The sequence below is a fragment of the Meriones unguiculatus genome, chromosome 17 (genome assembly GCF_030254825.1).
Source record: "Meriones unguiculatus strain TT.TT164.6M chromosome 17, Bangor_MerUng_6.1, whole genome shotgun sequence".
NCBI lineage: Eukaryota > Metazoa > Chordata > Mammalia > Rodentia > Muridae > Meriones > Meriones unguiculatus.
In genome coordinates this window covers 27,525,381-27,552,057 of record NC_083364.1, presented here as the reverse complement: position 1 = coordinate 27,552,057, position 26,677 = coordinate 27,525,381, and the positions used below count along the sequence as shown (strand labels likewise).

Genomic DNA, 26,677 nt, shown 5'->3' with positions numbered 1-26,677 from the left:
ATGTAAAAAGCTGGAGTAGGTGCTGCATATCTGTAAGCTCAAAATTCCTATAGTAAAATGGGAAGCTCACGGGCCAGCTAGCCTGGAGTACACAGAAACAAGACAATTCCTGCCTCCCTGAAGAAAGGAAATGAGACAAGAGTAATTACACTTGTAATTTCAGCAGTCTGCCAGAAGTGGGGGAAGAGAAAAAGGAGGGGGCTAGAAAATGGAGGAAAGGAAGAAGACTGGAGGAAAAGAAAGAGAAGAGGAGGAGGAAGAGAAAAGAAAGGGGACTCCTGCCTGTGTTTCAATGTGTACCTACCACAGCTTCCCTATTTCCCTGTCAACATGAGTCTGTTTGCTCCTTGAACTTGAGCTGTACTATCATGTTTTTCCTCCTGCCGATCACATGTAATTTCTTCCAGGCAGTTACAAATGTGTGTTCAAGGATATAGCGCTAAGACAGACAATGGTGGCACATGCCTTTAACCCCAGCACTTGGGAGGCAGAGGTGGGTGGATCTCTGTGTGTTTGAAGCTAGCTTGAGGGAGCTCCAGAACAGCCAAAGCTACACAGAGAAATCCTGTCTCAAAAAAACCAACCAGCCAAACAAACCCGAAGCCACAGGACAAACACAAAACAAAAAAAAAAATCATAGCACTATTGTCCAGGTCATCCTCGAAAGCTTCTGTTTCATAGATGGCGGAAGCCACTGAACACATCATTACTTCCCAGTGCCAGGCACCCAGCAGGTGCTCATGTGCTCGCTGTACTGAATGGCATTTTTCCCTCCATTACAATTTGTTCCCTGACTAATCCTGAGGAGGACTGAGTATGGGCATGAGAGCACCCCACAACACAATAAGGTCCTTCCCACTCTCCTGTACTTATGCCAGTCTCCCAGACTGCACGACAAACTTTTGGGATCAGAGCACACCCGTTTCACAAAAGAGAAACCCAGCCTGGAGACATAATGCATGTCCTAGTGCATCTCAGACGCTGTGCTGAGGGTCACGACACCTCAGAGAGGAGCTGGGAACAAGAGAGTAACAGTCCCTGAGACCTGGCATGCCCTTCCCCCAATCCTAGACTGGCTTTTGGCATTAGAGCATTAGGAGTCAGATGTCAGTGTGAGTTCAGCATACTAATAGGTTGTGAGAGAACACAGAAGAGCATTCTCTCAGACACGGAATGCTGGGCTGTCAGTGAAGAGAACCCAGCAGTGGAGTGGGCATAGAGGGCCACGTGTGTCTCTTTCTTTGAGGCTCTATCCTTTCTTCTTAAAATTAGCCACGGAACTGAGCCCCCCTCATTTTCCACCTCCCCATAGTTAACATGCATATCTTAAGAACAGAATCAGATTCCGGGGCGAGGAGGAACAGAAGCCAGCCTCCAGACACAGACAGAGCTCACCACCGACCAGCTCACCAGTCCAGTGGGAAGGTCCTCAGGCATGGGGCCACTGGAAATTTGACCAAATAAACATATTTTTTTTCTGTAACTTTTGCTTTCAACTCCCACTCTCCTGAAATCCAAACAGTGCTTCTTTATCGTTCTGGAGATGCATTAGTTTGTGGAGCTCACCATGCCAAAGCATTGGACACACGGCCAGGGATACACTTCAGTGTTCTATGGCTGAGCAGTAGGACTCATGTCAAGATGTCATCAGGAGTGGCTGCCTAGGGTCCTTCCTGTCCTGAAGGAGAAGCCCTGCAAGCCCCAGCATCCAAGGCTCTATTCTCCAGAGTCCTAGCTGGGTAGCAGGCACCACCCTGGAACAGCCTGCAGTTCTTTCCCAACCCCAGCTCAGAAAGCTGGCTGCAGCTGGGAAGTTAAAAAGACAGGGGTGTGGAGGGAGGAAGCATTAGGCTTGATTTGTTCAGGGCTATCGTGTGTAAAGTACCTCAAAGTGTGTGGCTTCGACAACAGAAGTGTTTTGTCTCAAACTTCTGGAGGCTAGAACTCCCAGATCGAGGTTCGTTTCTCTGAGGACCGTGGGGAGAATCTGTTCCAGGTGGCTTCCTCAGCTTCTGGCCGGTTTCTGGCACTCTTTGACATTCCTTGGCTTGTACATCATCCTGACCTCAGCCTTCATCATTACATAGTGTTTCTCTGTGTGTGCCTGTCTCTAGATTTCTCCTTTTTATGAGGATGCTAGTCATACTACCCAGCCCACCAAACTGCAGCATGACCTCATCTTAAATAATCAGATCTGCAACGATCCCATTTCCAAAGAGGTCCCATTCTTAGTCCTGCAGTTGGCAATTCACTACTTAGGATTTGGGAAGACACCCTTATCTTGAAAGCAGGAAATTAAAAAAAAAAAGAAATTCCCCTCCAAAAACCTTCCTTTCTTCGGGATTTTTTTTTCCTCCTAACACTCTTGGTTGTTCTCTAGAGACATTATTATCCTGAGACTCTAAGGCAGTGTTTCTCAGCCTGTGGGTCACAACCCCACTGAGGGTCAAACAACTATTTTACAGGGGTCACCTAAGACCATGAGAAAACAGATATTTACGTTACAATTACAACGGTAGCAAAATTACAATTACAAAGAATGAATGAAAGAAGAAGCGATGAAAATAATTTTATGACGGGGGGTGTGTGTCATCACAACAGGAGAGACTGTATTAAAGGGTTACAGCATTAGGATGGTTGAGAACCACTGATCTAAAGGTTCTGAAATCCAGAGCAAGGGTCTTTCCTTTCATTCCTTGCCCTGTTCTCTTTCTCCTCTCTCCCAACGTGTGGGGTGAATGATACCTTCATTACTTGTATCTAACAAGGGTAAACAGAAGAAAAACTGTCAATGAACTGTCAATATTTCTGAGAGTCTGTCCTTCACAATAAATATAGACACTTTCCCCTGAAGTACTGAAGAGGGAGATTAAGGCCAGGGCTCCTGGAGGAGTATAGGGGAATTTGGCATTCCAACTGTGTAGCCTTGGGACACGAGAGTCTAGTCATTCCCTTCAGCAAGTATGAAGAAAAGAGGCATATTTTTGAAAAAGACATTTATTTTAAAATTTGTACATAGTCTTTGGATAATTTAGAATTAATAGGTATGTCTTTAAAGTTTCTGACACAAACCCCAAACCAAGAGCAACAGTAGATTTGATTGGCAGAAGAAACCAAGAGGATCCTATGACGTAGGATGCATAGATGGCTACCAAAGTCAATGCCCGTGTAGACAGAGGCTTTCCTGTAGCATTCAGTCATACATTTTAAGTTACCTGTTGCAAATATTAAATATCTCACCAGACTAAGGACAACACTCACATCCATATTGCATTCCAGTTTCCTCAGGCGTCTGTCCACATTTACAGAGCACAGAGATTCTTATTGACATCAGAATCACGTTACACATTATCAGTTTATTCTCTCACATTAATTAACAGGTAAAAACTAGAATCTACCCAGTGTAGCCTCCATCTCTAATGTGCCTCCTACTGATGGAACATCAGCCTCTGGGGACTCCGTCCACCATCCTGATGAGTTCCAATGAGCAGGTGAGATCAGAACTCGAATCAAGCCAGGGACTCCCTACAGCCACCCCAGGCAGCAGCCAGGCAGCCTGACACTCCGTGCACCCTCAAGCACAAATAGACCTGAGGTACAGGCAGCAAGGCAGAGTAGGCTCCTGGTTGTTTCAAATGGTGCAGCTGCCTCACAGCAGAAAGGGTGCCCCCTCCTCTCCACTGTCCTCTCTCACCGCAAGGCCCAGCCCTGGAATGATCATGGAGGGTACCTATTTCCTATGGACACAGGGCATGGACACAGCCCAGCCACGTGCTTTCCTGTGGTCCTCACCCAGCCCAGTCATTCGCTTTCCCGCTGCGCCCTCCCCCCCCCCCGCACAACCCTGTGAGGTAGGATTGTCACCCCCATTTTACAGATACAGAAACAAAGAAGAGACTTTGTGTAAAGTGGCACAGTGAGGAAGTGGGGGTCAACCTGAAAACCCAGGGCTTTTCACTTTAGGTTTTCTTTTGCCCACATAAGGTCAGCTTAAATTAAGCGAGTGTCTAAGCTCTAAGACAGGGGGTCTGCAGCTCAGACACGGGAGCCCCTTGAGCACACAGGCCAGCCTCGGGAGTCCTGTGGATCGTGTCTGAGTGACCTTGGTTCAATAGCATTCATTTTCACTGTAAGTCACTGAACCACTCCACATTGGGGGGGCTAGGCTGGGTGAGCCAGACAGGGAGGTCTCAGAAAATCCTTGTGAGAGTATGTTTGCCAAACCCACTGGGTGCTTCCTGCCCAGAAACCAACGTCACTCCCTTGCAGGGAGCTGGTGGAGAGCAGGCCCATCTGTGAGGTCTGTGGTCACACATCTCACACCTTTCGAGAATCAGCTTAAGATTAAGATTCTAACCTGAGTCCTAGAAAGCATATTCCCCACACCCTGAGTGACCTTTCATGGGGGGAGGGGACGTCCCATAAGGTCAAAGAAGTTGGAATCAGGATATCTGTCAGACAGAAAACAATTAAAAGTAATTGAGGAAGAAAAGACTGCTTTCAGGGAGAGTCATGGCAACAATTATGAGAAGGGTAGGAAGCAGACATTTAAAAAATAGAAATAAAAAGAGCCCCAGTCAGTCTGGCTCACCAGGTGCCTTCTGTGGGGTGGCACTGGTGCCAATGTGGGTACGGGCATTCTAACAAAAATATCTTGGGCCTCCATGTTATAACATATCTTACAGAATGTAAGATCAGTGATAAAGAGAAGAATGAACACACAGACCTTCCGACCGAGATGGCCTATACCTCTTCCTCTTTTAAGACCTTCCCCAATGTCAAAGCTCTAAAAGGACATGGCAGAGCTAGCCCCTCCTGCGTGTCCAGACAACAAGCCCCTCTTCTAAAGCCCCATGCACTGAGCACGCAGAATATCCTCATTCTAGCTGCCTGTTGGATGTCTCTCTCTTCTGCTCAACTGTGAATGGGCTGAGGACAGACAGGAAATTCCGTACCTTTTGGTCTCCACAAGGAGTGGGAAGTTAGCTACCTAAGATCCTTTGATCATGAGCACCCAGGCTTAAGGATCAGCCTAGCCAGACACAGTGACAACAGGCCTATGTCCCCAGGGGAGTGCCCTTGGGAACAACTTTGCTCTAGAGTAACTGAGCAAGCTCCTCCAATTATTTCCTTCTCCCCAACCCCCAGCCACCCTGCAAATAGCACAAATCATGATTTGGGAGAGTTTCTTTTAAGATGCGAAATCAATACTTAGGGAGAGATTTCAAGCCACAGAGTATGCTGATTTGTGAGAATGACATCACTCAGCTGGGGAAAAAAAAAAAAGTCTAGTTTGGCAACCCTGTTGGGAAATGTGGATCTTTCCCCTATCCATTTGGAAGGAAAGGAGAATGCTGTCTAGAAGGAAATGTGTGTGGCAGAAATCTGTGCTCCCATACTCTGTGGCTGCAGGGAAGGCTGGGTCTACCATCTTGCCTTCAGGCTCTGGAGGAGGATCAGAGCTCTTGCCAACAAAACTCCCCAGAGTGCAAAAAGTAGGCTGGGCCTGTTGAAAGAAAACACTCCTTCAAGCCGTGGTAACCAGGAGACCATCCATAGCTAGGGACAATGCATGCCCCGAAAGCCAGACAGAGTGGCTTTCCCAAACAAGTAAATGTCTTCATCTGTTCCCTCGTTGAGATGCTTCACCAAATTCTTCTCGAAGAGGAGGGGGTGGTAGGCGCCCATGGTGCAGGCACTCTCAAAGAACTTCTGGTAATAGTAGCACACGTTCGTCTTGCGCTTGGAGGGGAGGAACTCGTAAACGTCCACCTGGTCACACAGTGTCATCATGATGATGATGCCTGGAGAGGGCAGCACGAGGGGGTCATGTCCAGCAACCACAAGCACACCCAAGAACCCCGCCCCAGGACGGTGTCTGCTTAGCACCTTGAATTACGTGAGCGCTCACCCAGAGTTCTTGCTATTCCTAAAACTCCCCACTCCGCGTTTTTTCTGATAAGCCAAGGCCACCAGACTGGTCCATTTTATACCTTTGTACCCCTAACACCAAGACCAGGTTCTGGTACAGGATAGAATAAGCCCTCCACCATGCTGGCATTAAAGGATTCCATTAGTGATTTAATCAATGGAGTAAACTATTATAAGCCAAAGTAACTGAGACAATAGAACAAGGCTATCACTTTGTACTTATCATTTCCTAGCAGTGCCTCACCCTGCCAAAGTGGCACAGAGAACAATTAAGAAGACTGTTTCACAGAATACCTGTAGGACATAGTTCTGCGGACAGAAGACTTCTTTGCTTAGTTGGGATGAGACAAGAGGAAAGCAGAGTCAAAGCATGGCCCACACTGGCGCTGACCAGGGAGGCTATGTAGTGGGATGTAAGCCCAGACATGACCTTGACTGGTTGAGTTCTCTTGGGCAAGAAACAATGCCTCTATGTGCCTCAGGCTCTTCAGCTGCTCCTATAGGGAGACCTGTGCAATACTCTACCGTTTGAGTTATTGTTAGGGTTACGTAAGATCTCAGTTGAAATAGCCCTTGTTATGTCATGGTCTGGTGCTTTGTATTTAGTTAATTGCTCACGCCAAGATTCTTATTGTTCTAGGAGCAAACCCTCATGCATACCAAAATGGTATTGTGTAACCCTGCTTCCAAATGATTCCTGATGGTAGAATAAATGCCTACATCTGGAAAGGGCAGAAGTGAGGTAGGTAGGGACAGGGTTCATGAGCTTGGAGGACAGAAGGATCATGGGAAGAAGAGAGATGAAAGAGGTAGAGGAGTGGAGAAGAGGAGGCAGAGCCGCCATGGGTTAACATGAACAAATATCACATGGCCAGGAGGAACCTGCTCTGAGGATCAGTGATGGAGGAATGCAGCCCAGATGAGAAACATGTGCAAGTATTTCTGGGATACTGGATGGAAAGTAGCCCAGCTAGGAATTATTAGAGCAGTTGGCATGGGATGTGGGGGCTGGGAGGTAAAGATAGCTTAGGGGGGTAGTTTCTGCCCAGCCCCAGAGTTTAAGGCATATTAAGAATCTAAAAGGTGTCTGTGTCTTTTATTGATATGGTAGGGGGTTAAATAACTAACTGCTGCAATAATTTTATGTATGATTAACAAATATTTAGAGCAATTTAATATTAAATAAATATTTAGAGCCTTATTAATATAGGGTATAATGGAGCAGTTCCCAACTGAGAGCGGAGTTACAGACTGTGGCAGCTGCTTCATTCTAGAAGAAGCACATGCCGGAAAAACACATCTGCCTTCTGATTGCCCCCAACTCAACGAGGGAGAAAAGTCAGCTCTGTAACCGACAGATACAGGCAGGACAGTAGCACCCTTCTCAGTAAGGCCAGAGAGCACTGGTGTGGGGTGCAGGGGGAGTAAAGACTGAGAACAGGTCCAACAGTGGCAACCCAGATAACAGAAGGGCAATGGGGCCACATGAAGTGTGTTCCTCAGCATGTCAACTGTTGCTACTGTAAAAGCTCCAGGAAGAACCCAGCTGCACCAGCTTAAAAGCCAAAGCAGAGGGGCCGGAGGGGACACAAGCATCTGAGAAGCCGGAAGAGGTCTGATTAACTTTTCATCTGTCTCAGGTTCCAAACATGATCCTGCAGAACAGTGTGACCAATTCTGGCTGTGCCTTATAATTTTGGGCATTGTGTGTGTTTGTGTGTGTGTGTGTGTGTGTGTGTGTGTGTGTGTGTTTCTTTTTAAAGATACTGCATTTAGATGCTACCTGATTAATGAGTTTTGGCTTACTCCCTAACTTGTAAGTCTAAGACAAGGGTCTTGTCATTCCATCCAAGGTCCCATTTTCTCACTTCCTTCTCTTTGGGTGTGCTTTCCTTTACTCCGTGTCAAACCCTTCCTCCTCTGCTCCTCTGACCACGCAGCTAGCAGGGGTCCTCTCTCTTATGATTGCAAGGTAGCCTCCACATTTGTGGCACAAATGCGCCCTTGGATGTCTGACTGAATGCCCTTAGCGGACACCTTATTTGAGGCAGAACTTAGTTCACTGCACAAGCAGAGCAGTTCTGGTGAATGACTTGAGACCCAGGAAGAAAGCCAATCTCTTCTACAAAAGCAAACACACGACATCTCCACACAGGGACTCACCCAGCATGCCAGAGGATGGGGGATTTGGCTGAATCTGATCTGGAGAGATCTCCTGAATGATGTCCCACAGCTGCCATGGCATCTGGGGCCTGAGGATGTAAAAGGGCTGGCTGGGGTGCCGCCTGCGGTAATTCTGATATGTTTCGAAGAAATCGTAGTCCGGGCTCCCAAACCACTGGAAAAGAAGGAAGTGGTGTGGTGCTCAGCAACGAAATGTGCTCCTTACACAAACATTCTCCCCGGAGGATCAGCCTTGTGGCAGACCACCAACTTCTCCAAATCATCGCCCTTCGTGGGTGGTACAGTTGGGCCCAGGATTTAGTCTATGCTTATAGGATTGTTGGGGTAGATTTCTTGAAAACGTTTCAGATTTCACAGCCATCAAATCTGGGAAAGGTATCAGTTGAAAGGGGGATCTCTGCACCATCTAAACGTTTATTGTTTGTTTTGCCATGGCTGGCCTTGAGTTAAATGATCCTCCTGCCTCAGATATCCCAGAGCTGGGACCACCATACCTAGGTATTCTTATCATTTAAGGAGAGGAAACTGGGGCACATGCTGTCGCATCTATGACTCAGGGGCTTTTCACTTGACTCGGGCAGACTTGGGCTGTAACAGCTAGGGGGAAGCTGAACTGAGGAAGTGAGGACACTGGAGATTGCCAAAGCCTGTTGGCGTCAGCGGGCATTTAAGGAGTAAGTATGCCAAGGATAGCACTTTCTGTCCTGTTTCTGGAAAGCCACCCCCCTGAGGCCACGGTAGCCCATGTCAAGAGATGCTGACCTACACATATAAACAAAAGCCGAGGGGGGACAGTTCCAGAAAGCCTGAGAATCCAGTGGTCCTGAGACTCACATCTTCCCTGAAAAAAAAAAACTGATATCACAGAGCTGTGCCACTCAGCTAGGAAATCAAGCCTTGGAACAGGTGACTTCCCCTACCTATGCTTGGCTTTTCCCATCTGTAAAATGGGAGCCATCATGCTTCCTCCTGCTTCTTGACAGTGTCACAAGCCAAATGAGAGGAACTTAAGTATTGCACATGAGGAAAAAAAAAACAAAAAACCGTGACATCATTGACAGGAATAACAGCAATTACTGTCTTTTCTCTCAGAGGCTCATCAGGTGGACAGTGATGAACACATCCTATTCCTGATTACTGCTGATCCAGTCTCCATCACTTTCAATATTGTACTCCATCACTCACATCACTGGACTGTGCACATGGAGAAGCTGGTGAGGGTAAGGAATTCTGAGTGTCCTAGTCCCCATGTAGTGGGCTTCCTAGAACTCAAACAGCCAGGAATGGCTCAAGCCACACGTGACTCACAAACACAGGGAAATCTGAGGGCAGATGGGAGACCCACATACCTCTGGAATATCCGCATGATACATAGATGGGTCCCACACAATTAAGATTCCTTCGTTGTACAAGCGGTCTTCCAGGAAGTGGCGGTCTGTAGTGATCAACTGCGGTGAGAAAGAGAAACGCTGTGATGTGAGCATTTATGTGTAAATATTTGGCTCCTAATAACAACTGACATATCATCAGGCTGGTACCACCTGAGGCGCACAGCCCCATGAGATCTGAGCTGGCTTAGCGCTCACCCTCAGTGGAAAGAAAGGAATGATGCTAGTGTGAACTGTGTTTATAACAAGCTGTCAGCCACAGAGTAGAAAGGGTTCCTCGGACTCTGAGTCAAACAGGTTACAATGAAAATGGTACAGAACTCTAGTCCTACAGCCATGCCCTGCCAGGGATAGGAGGAATTAAAAAATAGTGGCCACTGGCAAGCTTGGGCCCAGCTACAGATACACAGAGAATACTGGATCCCTGCTAACCTCTGCCAGCCCAGCTACTGTCCTACCCCAAATTACTAACAGCCATGCTTGCCTAGTCACCTGGGGCATGACAAGGTCATGTTTCTGATAAGCTTTAAATAAATACAACATTAAACATAATGATGACTCAGGGGTCTTTTCTGAGACTGATGCTCCAACCAAGGACTGTGCATGGAGATAACCTAGAACCCCTGCACAGACGTAGCCCGTGGCAGCTCCATCTCCAAGTGGGTTCCCTAGTAAGGGGAACAGGGACTGTCTCTGACATGAACTCAGTGACTGGTTCTTTGAGCACCTCCACCTGAGGGGGGGAGCAGCCTTACCAGGCAACAGAGGAAGACAATGCAGCCACTCCTGATGAGACTAGGGTCAGATGGAAGGGGAGGAGGACCTAACCTATCAGTGGACTTTGGGAGGGGCATGGGAGAAGAAGGGTGGGATTGGGAAGGAATGAAAGTGGGGGCTATAGCTGGGATCCAAAGTGAATAAACTGTAATTAATATAAAAAATAAAATAAAACTTGGTGATGATCTCAGCCACTATTTATCTTTTGTAAGAATGGATGAAGTAAGTGGCAGAGGAAAGGGTAATTCCCAGATGATGTAGACATTTCCTCTTGGTTACTCAGTCAGTGAGGAAAGGGAGGAAGAGATAGGCACTCTGGGCTTTAAAACTGTTGTCTGAACTCAGTCAGTGTCCCCACCATTCTGGGCTGATGCCTGGTCTCGAAAAGTCACAAAATAATAAACTGACTGCCTTGCTTTGGCTACTCTGGGTCCCTAATGCTCACATTCTGAAGTGAAGGTCCTTTTGCCTCACAGGAGAAGTCAGATGAGTGGAATTTTAAGTCATTATTAATTATAATTAAGGAGGAGCTGGAGAGATGGCTCAGAGTTTAAGCACTGGCTACTCTTCCAAAGGTCCTGAGTTCAATTCCCAGCAACCACATGGTGGCTCACAACCATCTACAATGAGATCTGGTGCCCTCTTCTGGCATGCAAGTACACAGGCAGGCAGAATTCTGTTTAAATAATAGATAAATAAACCTTAAAAAATACATACATACATACATACATACATACATATATAAAATTAAGGATCTATTGAAAGCCTTTCAACCATCCAGAAAGTCTAGTATTTAGTATGATTATATCATCTGATTATATAATGATTATATCATCATTATATAGGGGCTGATACAGACCATAGTTTCTCTGTCATCAAGCCAAGATCACTGTGTCTATGGCCGAGCACCAGAGGTCAGCAGCTCATGTGGAGGGACCAAAAATAAATAGATAGATAGATAGATAGATAGATAGATAGATAGATAGATAGAGCACTTTCCGACGCAGTTTCTCATCTGGCTGAGGAGAGAACCTCAGTTGCTTATTTGCCCTGGCTGCAGAGAAGCATTTAAACGTGTCTGGCTTTAAGGTGTGTGCCAACTTTGATGGGAACGCTTTTACAAATCATATTAAGAACCTTAATCCAAAAACTGTATTTAGATTCAACAGTTTCACTTTCAAAAATTTACCCTCAGAAAGAATCTAAATTCAAAGGAATGCATGCAAGGAATAGTTAACTGAATTGTATATCAAAATAAGAAAAGTGTGGTAGCAGAAGCCAAAAGATGAGATTTGGATACAAAAAGACCCAGGTCCATTCTTGTCCTTATCGTTAATGCTCATTGCGCTCTTCCTAAAGGAGCTATTTTAAGTCTACCATATGACCTGGCTATTATCAGTCCTTTGCATCAGCCCAAAGAACTCAATTTCATAATCCACAGATACTTGCCCAGTCATGTTTATTGCTGCTCTAGTCACAGCAGAGACTGTGCTTCCAAATGTCCTTCAATTGACGAATATATAATTAAAATGTTACATATACACCACAGAATACACTTCGGCTCTAAAGAAAAATAAAATCACTTTGCACTACAAACTTTGCAGGTAAATGGATAGAACTAGAAGAGATCAGATTGTATGAGATGACCCAGACCCAGAAAGACAATGTCACACGTTCTCTCTTATTGGAGGTTCCTAGCTCCACATCTTCAGATGTTACCCCTGAGAGGTGTAAGGTAAGATTCTGTTATGGAAGACAGCATGAACTGCAGAGCCCAGGGGCCCCTAAGCTAGAACCTACCTGAATGTGCCCTCCCTGAGGACTACCTTTGATGGTAACAGAAGGTTCCATAAGTGCTTCCAAGGAAGGATAGTAACCAACAGTCCCACTCAGCTGTGACACCTATGAACCACATCAACTGCCAGCATGGCATGATAACCCTGTGGGTACAGTAGTGGCACACAGACCTTGGCAGTAACCAACAGTTCTCTAATTGGAATGAAGACAAGCTCAACAAGAGGGATGCCGTGGCTGGTACTGGAAACTTGGCTAACTACTCAGTGTTGGTGGAATAGTGGCCACTGGAGGAAAATCTACAACCACTACTTTACTGAACCAGCATAATACCTAACAACAATCTGAACATCTGCCTTTATGCCCACAGATAACTGTAGTCTTCACCCTGCATCAAGGAAACTGCTCTTTGTAACAGATGGAGATCATTATAGAAAACCACAGCCAATCGAAATACAGAGTTATAGAGCCCAGTCCCAGTGGACACAGCTACAAAACACCACCACACCCAAGGCTCAGGGAGCACTGCAGAAGAGGAGGCAAGGCAGAAAGATGGTAAGAGCCAAAGGCTCGGGAAGATTGTTGTGAGACTGTGTCTCCTGGTAATACCAGAAGCTATATGTGTTAAAAGTCTCACCAAGGTGACTGCCCGAACATGAGCTGAACCAGGATGACAGCAGCAGATACACCAGCTTGGACAGGGAAAAGCTCAAGACGCTTTAGCCCTACAAAAAGAACTACAGGCAGCTTAGTAAAGCTGGGAGCGGGAGGAGTGCTCCTACCCAGGAAAGAGCACATCAATCTGGCTCAGGTTGTCCTGAGCCAGACTCAATAGTATATACGATATATATGTATATACATATTAATAATAATATACATGCAGTAACAATTAGTGAAAAAGTCATGGATTTGAAGGAGAGCGTTGAGTATATGGAAGGGTTTGAATGGAGTGAAGGAAAAGAAGAAATATTGTAATTAGTTTATAACCTCAAAAAAAAGGGGGGGGGGAACTGCTTTAAGAATCAAATCTGGAATATGGCTGGACAGGAAGGAAAAGTAGCCCCAAAGATTTATTAATGAGGAGAGCCATATCCCTTTAACACACACACACACAGTCAGATCAATCATCAAAATACACATCTTGAAGAAAAGCTGGGACACGAAGTTGCTGCTGTCAAAAGCACATAGTGCATATGGCAAAAACAAAATTGAAAAGTGACTGAAAATGAGAGGAAGAAAGTTACAACAATCCCTTCTTACCCCAGTCCCCATGGTTAGGGCTGAGACCTACATCACGACATTGCTGCCCTGCCTGACAATGACAAGGGAGATCTCTATATGGCATAAAAAATAGCAGCGTCACGAACTCCCCTATCCCTTCTATCCCTAGAGTGTAAAAGGCCTGCCAGAAGCTGACTCCATCTTTGGGATACAGAATGGAGGGGCCTCCCACTTGGCTCCTGCCGACTTCTCTGTCTCTGTCAGCAGAACGCTGATGTCACGTAACTGAACGGTATCAGAAGTGTTCATGACCACTGATTTAAAACGTCACGCCCCATCCAGTTGTTTTCTTAGCATGCAAGGGAAGTATCTGTGGCTTTCCTGTCCTCAGAAACCCCGAGAGAAACTTTCTCCTTTATGATAAATGGTAACAATGTGCCGCTGAATCACGCTTACTACAACCTGGCTGTTCTTACGCATCATCTCAAAAATATTCACAACGGTCCTAGGAGGCTTTAACATGCCCAGCTTAAAGAAGTTGTAATCAACTCGGAGATGCCACAGAACTAACTGGCCCCAGTCACCCAGCTTGCTGCAGTGTGAGTCAGACCATGAATCTTCCCTCCCTCTCGAGAGGCAAGGCGTCTAATGAAGACGCTAAAGTGACCCACACCACGCAAAGTAGGCTCCAGACTTGTCCAGAGCTGTCGAAGCTGAGGAGTTTGAACATGTCATGAGAACACTGATTGGTGCCTGAGGTTGCCATGTCACACTGGGAAGATTCGAGAAGGACTGACTGAAGTCCCATTTTATAGGTAAATGAGAGGAAGTCCAGAGAGAAGGCAGAGTCATCTGAGGCAGAGATAGGCTTAACCACCAGGTGCTCCTCCTGCTCCATCAGGAACACTGGGCACTCTCACAACCCCCAGGAGTTTATAGAAAGCACATCCTCTTGTATGCAAGGCAACCGTTCATTCATCTGAGCTGCTGGAGATGAACGAGAAAGCATTCCAAGAGATGGGAGAGAGGAGAGAAATGTTAGATTTAGGTAGGAGAGCAGAAAGTGGCCAGGGCTGGGATGGGCAGGAGAGAAAAGGGAAAAGCTATCAAATATCACTGTACACACTCCTCCCACGCCCCTCAAACAGCATGGTTCGGAACGTAGCCACACCCCTTCCTATGAGGTCAAGTTCAAACATTACTTCAAAGAAAGATTCCCTGGGGCCTAGGGAATTCTTGCCCCACTCCCTCCATAGCTTTCCCTTTGTGGTCTTGGTAGACCTACATCTCTAAGTCTAAAATGTCTTGTACACACACATACCACATCCTCTAAGGCCTTGCCTAAGGTACCAGCCAGTGAGGGGAAGCACAGAACTTTTCACCAGGGCTCCTGTACTTTCTGGCAAGGCAGTAGGAGCTGGCTCAAAGGATGCTGATGGGGAAGGGTTGAGACCATGATGAGGAGACTCTGCAATTGCACACCGTTCTACTGGCCAGACCTAACCTCTAACTAGCTGGGATGCTTTTCTGCCCAGACCAATTTCTCTCTGTGTAGGGCTGGGCCCCACCATATTCAAATGATGAAAACCTGATTCATACGATGTTTATTTTTAGGGACAGGGCCTTTAGGGAGGTGCTGAGGGTTAAATGAGGCCATAGGGTGGAACCCTCATCCACTAAGTGTGATGTCTTTGCCAAAGAAAGGGGCACAGAGGTTTTTGTGCATGTGCCAGAAGAAAGGCCAAGTGAGGACACAGTAAGGAGCTGGCCCTCATCAGAAACCAACTGTGACCCCACCATCACCTGGGATTCTGGCCTCCATGATTATGAGAAAATACATTTCTGTGGGTTTTATTATGTAGTATTCTACCATGGCAGCTTGGGCTGGCTAAAGTATCCTCCCTGTGTGTGTCTGCATGCATATGTGTACGCTCTGTGAGATATAAAGAGAGACATAAAGATGTACCTGAACATCAAAGAAGGAATCTAAGCACTTGAAGTTCTCAAAGAAAAAGGCATGTTACCCACACCTCTGTATATATATATGAACATATATAAATATTCATATATTGTATATGTTATGTATATATACACTTATGTACATACATGAACATGTATCAATATGTATACACTGTCTGTGCTATGTATATATATGAACATGTATTGTATATACTAAATATGATGTATATGTATATATGTACATGTATCTTAGCTCTACCAGCTCAAAGGATGGAGAACCAATGCTATGCCATCCGGAGTGAGTACACCAGTGTCAGAACCACTTTACACTAAAAGGAACCTGTCAGTTTAAAGGAACTTAGAAGGAAACAGCCGGTCCCTGTGCCAGGCAGAGAATACGAGGAAAGAAAGTGCCTGAACTTTCAGTGGTCCTGAAGAGGGCCCGGTGCCCTCACATTCTTCATATGGCCATCAGATCTTTAGCTGTCTCCTGAACTCCGCTCTGATCACTACATTTCCTCTTAGGTTCCCACTCAGCAAAAGGCCACGGCCCACAGTACAAATCTAGGGTGAGCCCTCTGGGGCCAGAAGACTGAAGTTGGGGAGTCTCCCGGGTCTTTATATTTCAAGATAAAGTGAGAGGCCTGTGAACTTCATTTTCTGGGTGACGTTATGTTAGCATATTTAGGAGGAACCTATTTAGGAGGGCTTATGGGCAGCTATACCTGGATTTCATGAGCAAGGAGGAAACAAAAACCACTTTTGGGGGGGTCCTTGCCTGAGCAGTATCTGGTTAGTAATCCGGGTAACTGGCCAGGCTTTTGTCGCATCAACTTTAACAGTAAAGACTTAGGCAAACAGGATCAACTCATTTACTTATCTTATTCAGAGACTAGGTCTCAGTATGTTTCCCATGCTGGCCTTGAATTCCTAGGCTTAAGCAATCCGCCCGCCTTTGCATCAGGGAGCTGTGGCGCCATGCACGCACCATGGTGACCACCTCTCGTATGCACTGTGAAGTGTTTCCTGAGGAACTGATCTGTGGTCAAGAACATCCCGTGTGTACCTTCCCAACTAAATTAGTAACCATGGAATATTGAAAGCCCAACAAATGCCCTGGAACCTCTCACTATACCAGAAAGCACAAATGTGAGAAGAAAAGAAAAGAAAAAAGAAAAGAAGAGAAGAGAAGAGAAGAGAAGAGAAAAGAAAAGAAAAGAAAAGAAAAGAAAAGAAAAGAAAAGAAAAGAAAAGAAAAGAAAAGAAAAGAAAAGAAAAAGAAAAAGTGAGCCTGTATACATCACAAGAAAATAAGAGGCAGATTGAAGGAGTTCCCACTGGCCAGATCTGGAATAATTTGCCACAAAAGAAATTCATAACAATAATGAATTACAAACCACTGGGGGGTGGGGGAGAAGTCCTTACCAAAAGAAGGAAGGGAAAGAGGAAGAGAAGGAGGGAGGAAACTGTTTCGTTTGTAGTGTGATAACCCGTTTCTTAACCTGTCACAACCTCACGTGGATTCATGTATAACTGTGGGGATTAAAAAAAAATTTAAAAATAGGCGTCAGAACACACAATAACCAAGAACTAAGACAAACCCAGAAGTGCAAGGGATCTGAGGCGTTTTGGAGACTGCTCACTCAGACCGTACTACAGAACCTTCCCGTGGCTGTTGGTCTGAACACAAAACACTGCACTGCAAGCTGCCATGCGAAACAGTGCCACAAACCGCCCAAACCACGTAGGCTTACATGTAAAACGATTGCGTGTTAGGAGCTACAGCTTTTTTTGTTGTTGTTTTTTTGTTTTGTTTTTTGATTTTACGGAAGCATACCAGTTTAATAAAACTTTCAACTAAAATAAAAAAAAAAAAGTGTTGCTGTAATAGGATTCTGAGGGTCGACCCAGTAGAGTGTGATAAGAGTTGCCACAAGTTCGAGCAAAGATAGCTTCAAACAAAAAAGGGATCTATTAATGTTAAGTAGAGAAAGAAACGTTGACGAACAGAATACAACACATATTAACGAATTTAGTTATGGACCACGGGGGGAAATAGTAACTATCTGGTGGAAGAAAAGGCAATACTGTATCTGGGTGATCAAAATAAAATCATTAACAAGAGGGAGACAGATGGAGTCTCCTTATCATGTGTTATTTTGGGGCATCTTTAAGAAGCCTGTAGGTCCTTGAGCTCACAGATAAGCCTGGTTACCAGGGAAACCGGGCATGTTAAACGGGCAGGTTGGCTCTATAAAGAAAGAGATGTATAACCTGTTTTTCACCCTGACAGCTGACAACGAAAGTAGTTAAGGCCTGGTGACCTGGGTGTTATCTGTATATCTGGGCCATACTGCCTAACCCCCAGCCCTTACGTTTATCTCGATCAATCTATTGTTATCCTCCAGCAGGCCCTTATCGAGAGCACTGTATATCTTGAGCCTGCTTCCTTAGTTTATCTAAAGAACCTATCTTTCTGGAAGGTGTCCCTTGTACTTTACAAGAATTTCCAAGCAATCATATATTAAGCTCGGTAAGACATACGGGATTTGAGTTACTTATCACCAGGAAACTTTTTTTCCAAATTGTGCCGTACTTAAATATGCCTGAACCTGCCAGGTATCAGACTCCTGAAGACTGAACCAATACCAGTTACTGAGTCGCACTGAACCAAGTTTCCTCTTGCCTCCCCTTGGTGGTGAGAGACCCCCACACACAGACAACAGCACCATTATGTAATTTTCCATGCAGGAATGCATGAAATTAGTCTAATGCTGAGAAAACAATGGAGAAACTTAAAGTAAGAAACATACCGGTTATGGGCTTGAAGCTGAAAAAGAACATGGGTTAGATAAGAGATGGCTTCTAATTCCTAGGGTTTGATTATCACCTAGGATTCAATAGTGACCTCACAAACAGAACTGTGGTCCCCAAACTGTTGTCCCCTTGTCCAGCCTCAAAAATCATGGGTACCTGGCCTCATTGGACACTTTGTTTTGGGTTATACTTTTACAGGCATGTGTGTGTGTGTGTAAGGGATGGGGAGCTCTTTCTTCTCCCATGACATTTTTGTATTGTGCTCTTCTTTAACTGCAGCAGAGGTCTTGATGATGTTTCTTCAGTTGACTGAACAGATTCTGAGAAAGCCGGATGTATACCACATAGACAGTCCATACAAGGAAGAGAGGACACAGAGCAAGTCAAACTTCTAACCTGGGGCTTTTTAACAAAAAGATGACTTCAGTATCAAGTCATGGCCCTCTTCCAACCATTGGTGTAATAGAATGTGCCTGATGGTCAAAATCAAGACACTCAGAATCCAAACCACCCAAACAGTTTAACTTCCAAACCATGAGGCCAAATGCTACATTAAAGGAGTTCCGAGAACATCAGTCAATATCTCTTCATGATAAAGGTGTGAACTAAAGTTCTCAGCAAGAAGGTGCACCTTGAAGATTCTAGAATTTCATTAATTGTGGAGACCTGAATGTTGCAGACCCAGAGACTAATTACAAACGATCTTGAGCTATCTTGGCCTCCACTGTCCTCCTTTGAGTATGATTCAACATCCTTGAAAATACTGCGTAAATCTTTTGGAATTTATGGATAAACCCTTGTGTCCTCCAACCACCAGATAATATCTGAAGCATATCACAGAATCTTCTCTTTGTGCTGTGACCTGCCTACCTAATATTCTAGCAATGTATTGAAAAACATGTTGATTTATGACTACCTTGGTTCCATTATTATAAACTTCAGGAAAGTCTTCCCGCACTTGAATATGAAGTTTGTTTCTGGACTATATTGGCCCCAGAAGAAATTTATGTACTGTGCCCTTTGAGGTGAAGGCAGTTTTTCTTGCTTTGACCAAGTCTTCAAGAAACTCAGTACAGATAGAATTTACCTCAACAGAATCAAAGATACATACAACACATTCATACCAACATTATAAAAAATGGGGAAAACCTCCATGTATTAGCACTAAAATCAGGAACAGGACAAGAATGTGCACTTCCTGTTCTTATTTAATAAAGTGCTAGAAATCTTAGGCAGAGCATAAGATAAGCAAATAAAAGGGACACAAATTTTAAAGCAAAAAAAATCAAAATATCCTTATTTGCAGATGATAAGATTCTATGGAGGGGGGGAGCTGTTTCCTCAAACTACAACAAAAACCTGTTAGAACTGATAAGCAGTTTGGTCAAAGTAGCAGGATTCAAAAGTAGTCCTCATATATCAAACACACTAAGGAAGAAATTGGGAAGACAAATCCTATTTACAATCTCAATGATGGTGATGGTGGTAGTTGTGATGGTGGTGGTGGCAGCTAGAGAAATGCCTCAGAAGTTAAGAGGACTTGTTATTCTTGCAGAGGGTTGGGGTTCTGTTCCCAGTACCCACTTGGCAACTCAACAATGGCCTGTGCCAGGGTATCTGTCTCCTTTTCTCTTGTAGCTTCCTCAGATACCAGGCAATCATATGATTCTTATGCACATGCAAGTAACACTCATACACATATAATAATAATACTTATAATAATATAATTATACATATAATAATAACACCAACCGAGTAAGTAAAAAACTTTGACAATGAAACTGAAAATCATACCAGAGGATAGGAAGACCTCCCATACTTATAATCTTGAGGAATCAATATTGTGAAAATGGCCATCTTATGATTTAACACAACCCTTATCAACTTTCTAGTGCCATTCTTCAGAGAAATAATAATAAAAAAATTACAATCACTTGGAGGCACAAAATACCTTGGATAAGTAATGCAATCCTGAAGGGGTAGGAAAAATCAAGGTGTGATAAATTACTATATCTGATTTCAAATTGTATCACTAGGCCATAGCAGCAATAATAGAATAGCACAGCACAAAACAGTAATGTAGATCAATGAAACACAACAGAAGGTCTAGATACAAACCCACACAGATACAGCCACCTGATTTTTTGACAAAGATGCCAAAAGTACTCACTGGAGAAAAGACAGCCTCTTTTCAACAAACGGTACTGGGAATGCTGGGTATTTGCACACAGAAGAATGAATCCAGGTCTTTAAGTTCTCATCCTGTACAAAACTCAACTCCAAATGGGTCAAAGACTATAAACTGGTAGACCTGAAATCTGAGTCAGCCAAAGGGAAATGGCTTCAAGACACAGGCACGGGTGAGGACTCCTGAACCCCATGCCAGTCATTTGGACAGTAAGGCTCACAGTTGACAAATGGGGCCTGCTAAAAATGAAAAGCTGCTCTACAGCCAAGGAAGCAGTCAATTAAGTAAAAGGAGCAGCCTAGCCAGATGGCTGGTAAATTACGCCTCCCCAGCTATTGCCTTATTAAATAAAAATCAAGAAAGGCATGGACAGGCGATGCCAGGAAACAGGACTGCTATTGATTACCTAGTGTTACTAGGTAAGTTAGGGAAACATGCTGCTTTAATCTGACAGCAGCCATTCAATTAAAAAGAAGCCAGAGAGCCACAGAAACTCACAGAAAGGGGTCCTCAAGATGGGTGCTGAGATCTGATTGCATGGCTGCTGACTTCGTGGTTATCAAATTTTACCCGGGTAACACAGGCGTTTATTTTTCTCTGTCTCGTTTTATGCATCCTAATGCTCATTTGTGGGTGGCAATGCTTGCCCCTTTGTATCTCTCCCCAACCAATCAAAACAAAAAGACGCTGGAAATACCAAGAACCCTAATATTAAGTCCCACATACTGTGAGTCGGCAATTTGACTCATTCTAATAAAACCAGCAGGGAATACTGATACTAAACTACAGCTATGCCATCTTTCTTTTTGGTTTTTTTTCTTTTGGGGGATCGTTTTTTGAGACAGGATTTCTCTGTGTCGCCTTGGCTGTCCTAGACTCTGCTTTGTCGACCAGGCTGGCCTCGAACTCTCAGAGATCCGCCTGCCTCTGCCTTCTTGAGTGCTGGGATTACAGGTATGTGCTACCGTGTCTGGCTTGTAAAAGTATTCTTAAGAAAAAAACCTTTCAGCCAGGTGCATGTTTATATTCCCAGCACTTGGGGAGGCAGAGGCAGGGGGTAAACTGGTCACCAGCCTAGACCTTAACTGCTATCTCTCTACTTCTGTAAACAACCTGAATCAAAAAAAATAAAGTAAAAAAGGAAGGACATGGCTGCTCCTAGGTTCGGTGGGGGAGAAGGTTGCTTATAGATGTGTGGGAGAGTATAGCCACACAGAGAGATATCTGAGAAAGCTCAGAGTGGACATGACCCCAAGCCACGAGGAAGAGGGGAAGGGGAGAGGGGAGAGCCAGACCAGGAGGCCAGGAGGGTGAAGCATAAATAAAAAAGCCAGGAACCAAAATGTTGGATTTTATAGGCAGCTGGGTGGGTGGGTTGGGGAGCCCAGCCACTTGGGCTGGAGAGTTCAGAGTAGGGGGTGGAGTATGGCAGCCAGGAGGTAGGGACTGAGGGATGCAGGGAAGCCTGGCAGCCAGGTCCGCTTTGCTATGTTCAATAGGCACCTCAGCCATTTGCTGCAGGGTTTGAGACCTAACACAGCCCATGCTTGCTTCCTGCAGACGACCACAGCCACCTTTCTGTATTCATCACACAATTGCATTTTCTGTCTTTAAAAGCTCAAGCAAATTGGAAGTCAGAGCTTCTTCCTGCCATTCTAAATGGGACAGCCCTGCTGGCAGAGAATACAAATTGACTTATTCAGGCCTCTCTTCAGGTATCCCGTAACAACACCAACAAATGTCTGTGTTTCTGATAGAATGCTTATGCACTGGCCCCGGGGATCTCAGCCTTGGACATCTCAGCCTCATACCTCTGCTCTCATACAGAACTAGACTCCTCAAAATAGAGAGAGAAAGGGGGGTGGAGAAATGGTTGGAGAGAAAGGAAGAAAGGGGAGAGAGAGAGGAAGGGAAGCGAAGTTAGAGAAGAGAAGAGAAGAGAAGAAAGAGAAGAGAAGAGAAGAGAAGAGAAGAGAAGAGAAGAGAAGAGAAGAGAAGAGAAGAGAAGAGAAGAGAAGAGAAAAAATTGTTGTACCTTTGCATACACACTCATTTTGCCCCACAACCCATTTGACTTCTGGTTTCTCGAAAGCAGGCTTTGCTAAGGATTTCACTCAGCCTTCACCTGATCTGGCCCCTCAGCAGAATCTAATGCAGCTTACTGTTTGTCCTCTGTCTCTCCTTAGTTAGCCAAAGCTCCTGGTAGGCCCCTCTCTTCTCTCTCTCTCCTGCCTATCTATCTGTCTCTGTCCATCTGTCTCTCACCACCACTGTCTCTCTCCTGGTCTCTGTTTCTCTGACACTCGCATCAGCTCTTATCACACCTATGCAGATAGGTCCCAGCTCCTCTCCCATCCAGACCTGCCTAAACCCGACCCCTTTTTGGATAAATGCCTACCTAATGTCTCTTTACAGATACCCAAAAGGCATCTTAAATAAAGACCAGCGAGAAATGTAGGGTGTCACCCTTGTCATTGCTTGGATAGGGGGTAGCTACAAAAGAAGCTTGTGTGTTGACAGCTTGGCTCCCAGGTGGGGGTGCTGTCTGGAGAGCTTCTGAAAATTCTGGAAGACGGGATGTAGGTGAAGAAGTAGATGACTGGCCCTTGTTCTCTGTCCTTCCTGTCAGTCAGAGGGCGAAGAAGCTCCTCACCCACATGTCCCCACTGCTGCGCTCTGCTGAGCACAGGGGCCAAATAGCCATGGGCTGAATCCTCTGAAATTGTGGGCCAAAGTAAGTCCTTCCTCTTAAGGGGTTCAGTTCTCTTCCTGAGAAAAGCAAAATTCTGCCAAGTGGGCAAGATGACCCCGAGTAACAACTATTTGAAAGAAAACAACACTGGTGTACTTAAAATAATTCTTTAACCTGCTGAGCCACCAAGCTGACCCCCAGTGACTCCTGAACGCATCCTCCTACTCAGTACAAGCATTTTCACAAGTAGCAAGACCCTCCTAACTGCGTCCTGTGGTAGTTAATCTAGAGATACCATGTTTTCAGATGGCAATTTCTTACTGTTCTAAGAGCAAACCCTCACTTAACCAAAATGACGTCTGTGAATGTTGCCTTTCAAACGCTCCCGGATTGGCCAATTTAAAAAAAAAAATGCCTATACCTGGGAGGAAGGAAGAGAGGTGTGCAGAGCTAAAGGTGTGTGAGCTTGGGAGAGCAGAGGATCCTGAGAGAGGGAGGAGAGGAGAGAGGTGCAGGAGAGGAGGAAGAAGGGAGTTAAAGAATATCTGGAAGCGTGCGGCAGGAGGAGCTTGCTCTGAGGATCAGACACTGGAGAGAAGCAGCTCCAGCTGGAAAACATGTACAAGCGTTGATGGGAATTGTGGATGGGAAGTAGTCCAGATAGGAATAATGAAAGCGAATGCCATGGGATGTGGAGCTGGGAGATAGATAACAAGGTAGCTTAGGAGGTTAGTTTCTGCCCAGTTCCAGTGTGTAGGTATATTAAAAATCTAACAGGTGTCTGTGTCTTTTATTGATATGATAGTGGGTTAAATAGTACCCACCACAATAATTATATGTGTTAATAGCAAATATTATTAGCCCTCTTCTACTACAGTGTCCCTCTGGTAACCACAGTTCCTCTGACCAGATAAAGACAACGATTACAAACTGCAAATTGCCATCATGCCAGAGGGACTCTTTGGTAGTCTGACTGCCGTTCTCTCTCACCACAGCTTATTGCCCCCCTCCTCTTTCTACATCCTTCCATGTCCTCAGCTGGCTTCCGTAGAGTGTCTCACCGGAGCTGTTGACTCTTTCCCATCACATCATCATTTACTTGTCCCCCAAATACATCGCTAAGTATTACCTCCTCTAAGAAGCCATCCACGGCAGCCCTTCCACACCCGGACCCCCACCCCAGCTCTGTGCTTCTCCCTTCTGAAGTTCCCTGTCAAAGCTTTCAGCGTCTTTGCATGAACACCTGATTTTATCTACAGGCAATCAGAGAAGAGAGGCTGACGAGCAATGCGCTCTCCCCACTGTCCCCTCCCAGCTCCATGTCTACACATACAAACGGTCACAGCAGCTAAGACGTCCATGCAAGGTTCTATCCCAAGTACCACCCACTATTTTTGTTTTCAATCTGTATTTCACAATGACTCTATGAGGAAAATCCTGTTGTTCTCTTTAGAGAGTAAACGTGTACACAATTCTGCTACCACGATATAGAGCTGTCCGGCCAATCCCTCAGCGAGGCCAACTGCTGAGGCCAGGGACTGACTGTTGCCGCTTACCTAATCCTCTAGAAACTTGCTAAAGGAATGGGTGCAGGTGAGTATGATGTGCTGAAGGCATGGATGCAGGCATGCATGGTAATTAGTTCATCTCACATGGAAGTAGAAGATAGGTATTGACGCTCCCTATGGTGCTCGCCAGCTCAGGGTTCCTATGCCTGGGGCATCTGGAGAAAACTAGGCGAAATATGAGGGACTAAAGACAAAGCATAAAGAGGGGGTAATAAAAGATCCTCAGTAAGTAACACATTTTCCAGACTTGTTACCCTGAGCTTCTTGGAGGCCAGCCTCATGCCCCTCTGCCAGGCAACACGAATCCTGCCTCCTTCAACCTTCAGTGCAGTCTGAGCTAAGGAGAGTTTCTTACTGCCTCTGTCCTGTTAATCTCTTTTTCAAGCAAGTCTCCCCACGAATAGTTTTCTAAATCTAGACCCCTTTCAAGCAAGCTCAAGGCCACTTGCATCAGAGAATGTTGTTAACTGAACATTTCTTTTAACATTTATCTCTTTTATTGCTAAGGAAAGTGATATGGAAACCCAAAATGGGAATGGGGGGGTAGAGGGAGTAGGGAGATGGTTCAGTCGGTAAAATGCTTGCTGAGCAAAGCGTATTGCTCCTCCTACTCTGGTACAAGCATTTTCACAAGTAGCAAGACCCTCCTAACTGCGTCCTGTGGTAGTTAATCTAGAGACACCATGTTTTCAGATGGCAATTTCCTACTGTTCTAAGAGCAAATCCTCACTTAACCAAAATGACGTCTGTGAATGTTGCCTTTCAAACGCTCCCTGATTGGCCAATTAAAAAAAAAATGCCTATACCTGGGAGGGAGGAAGAGAGGCATGAGTTCCATTCCTAGCACCTACATGAAAAACTAGGCATAATGGCATGCTCTTATAACCTCAGTAATGGGGAGGCAGAGACAGGAAGATCCCTGGGGTTCGTGTAGTTTAATCTGCAAGGCCTGGGTCTCAGTGAGGGATGCTGTCTCAACAAAACAAGAAAAAACCCCAGGGAAGAAGAGCACGGAGACACTGACAGTATGAGGACACATGATAGAAAGTGACTTCTGTTTTTAAATTAAATTAACAAGAAGGTTTTCAGCACTTGAGAGGGAGGAAGAAAAGAATTAAGAGTTCAAGGATAAACCGGGCACAGTGGCACATGCCTGTTATCCCATCACACAGGGAGGCGGAGGCAGATGGATCTCTGTGAATTAGAGGCCAGCCTGGTCTACCAAGTGAGCCCAGGACAGCCAGAGCTACACAGAGAAACCCTGTCTCAAAAAAGAAAAAAAGAAAGAAAGAAAAGAAAAAGAAAAAAAGAGTTCAAGGCTAGGGGAAAAAAAAAAGCGTTCAAGTCTAGCCTGGGCAACACAGCAAGATACTGTCCCCCCAAAAAAATTTTAGAAGGAAAAAAGGAAGAAAGGAAGGAAGGAAGGAAGGAAGGAAGGAAGGAAGGAAGAAAGAAAGAAAGAAAGAAAGAAAGAAAGAAAGAAAGAAAGAAAGAAAGAAAGAAAGAAAGAAAAAGAAAGAGACGGAAAAAGCTTGCACACACAGCAGTTTTGCTCCTTGGCTCCCGTTCTTACGCCCATGGGCCTCAAACAGAAAAAACATTGTGCAGGAAGCAGGGCAGAGTCCGACTGGAAGTCCCAGTGAGTCAGAAAGTGAAGAGAGAAGTGGTGACATGGAACCCTGCTGCAGGACAAGAAGCAGGCCCTGCATTCTATGCTGGAATGCTTTTCTGATCTGCCCTGGGCCCTGGAGTCCTGAGAGGCAGACAGAAATAATAGGGAGATTATCCACTCACAGAGGAACATTTATGGCTTCCATGTCTGCTCAGGGGGTATATATCGAGTCTCAATTCTTTCTCAGTCTCCTCTGTAGCTGGGACTGAACACGCACACCATTGTGCCTGACTGCCATGCAGTTTAGGCTATGTGTATAATCCAGTTTTTGTCACTAAAGTTGTTATCAGAACTGTTTGGCAAGAGTTTCTATTAGTGCTGAGAAAGCAGCTCAGAATACTTCAGAAATGGACTTAGGAAACTGATGAGGTAACGTGTGGGTTCTACACATAGTCTAAAGACTGCTGTGGCACTGGTGTTGTGTCCTCTACTAAGGGAGTGTTTTAGAGCCCATCTCGAGCTCCACGCATATCTTTGCTTCTCCCT

General features: G+C 45.1%; 1 protein-coding gene across 4 annotated transcripts in view; it reads right to left on the bottom strand.

The window, feature by feature from the left end:
- Positions 1-2,981: 2,981 nt before the first annotated feature.
- St6gal1 (ST6 beta-galactoside alpha-2,6-sialyltransferase 1) overlaps positions 2,982-26,677 on the bottom strand; it is a 119,593-nt gene continuing 95,897 nt past the window's right edge. For all 4 annotated transcript variants that reach the window (XM_021636160.2, XM_021636161.2, XM_060370139.1 and 1 more), the window contains 3 exons: positions 9,465-9,563; positions 8,095-8,269; positions 2,982-5,804 (listed from right to left, as the gene is read on the bottom strand). In XM_021636160.2, the coding sequence (XP_021491835.1) occupies positions 5,560-5,804; positions 8,095-8,269; positions 9,465-9,563 (519 nt within the window). In that variant the 3' untranslated portion in view covers positions 2,982-5,559. The remainder of the gene's footprint in view (positions 5,805-8,094; positions 8,270-9,464; positions 9,564-26,677) is intronic.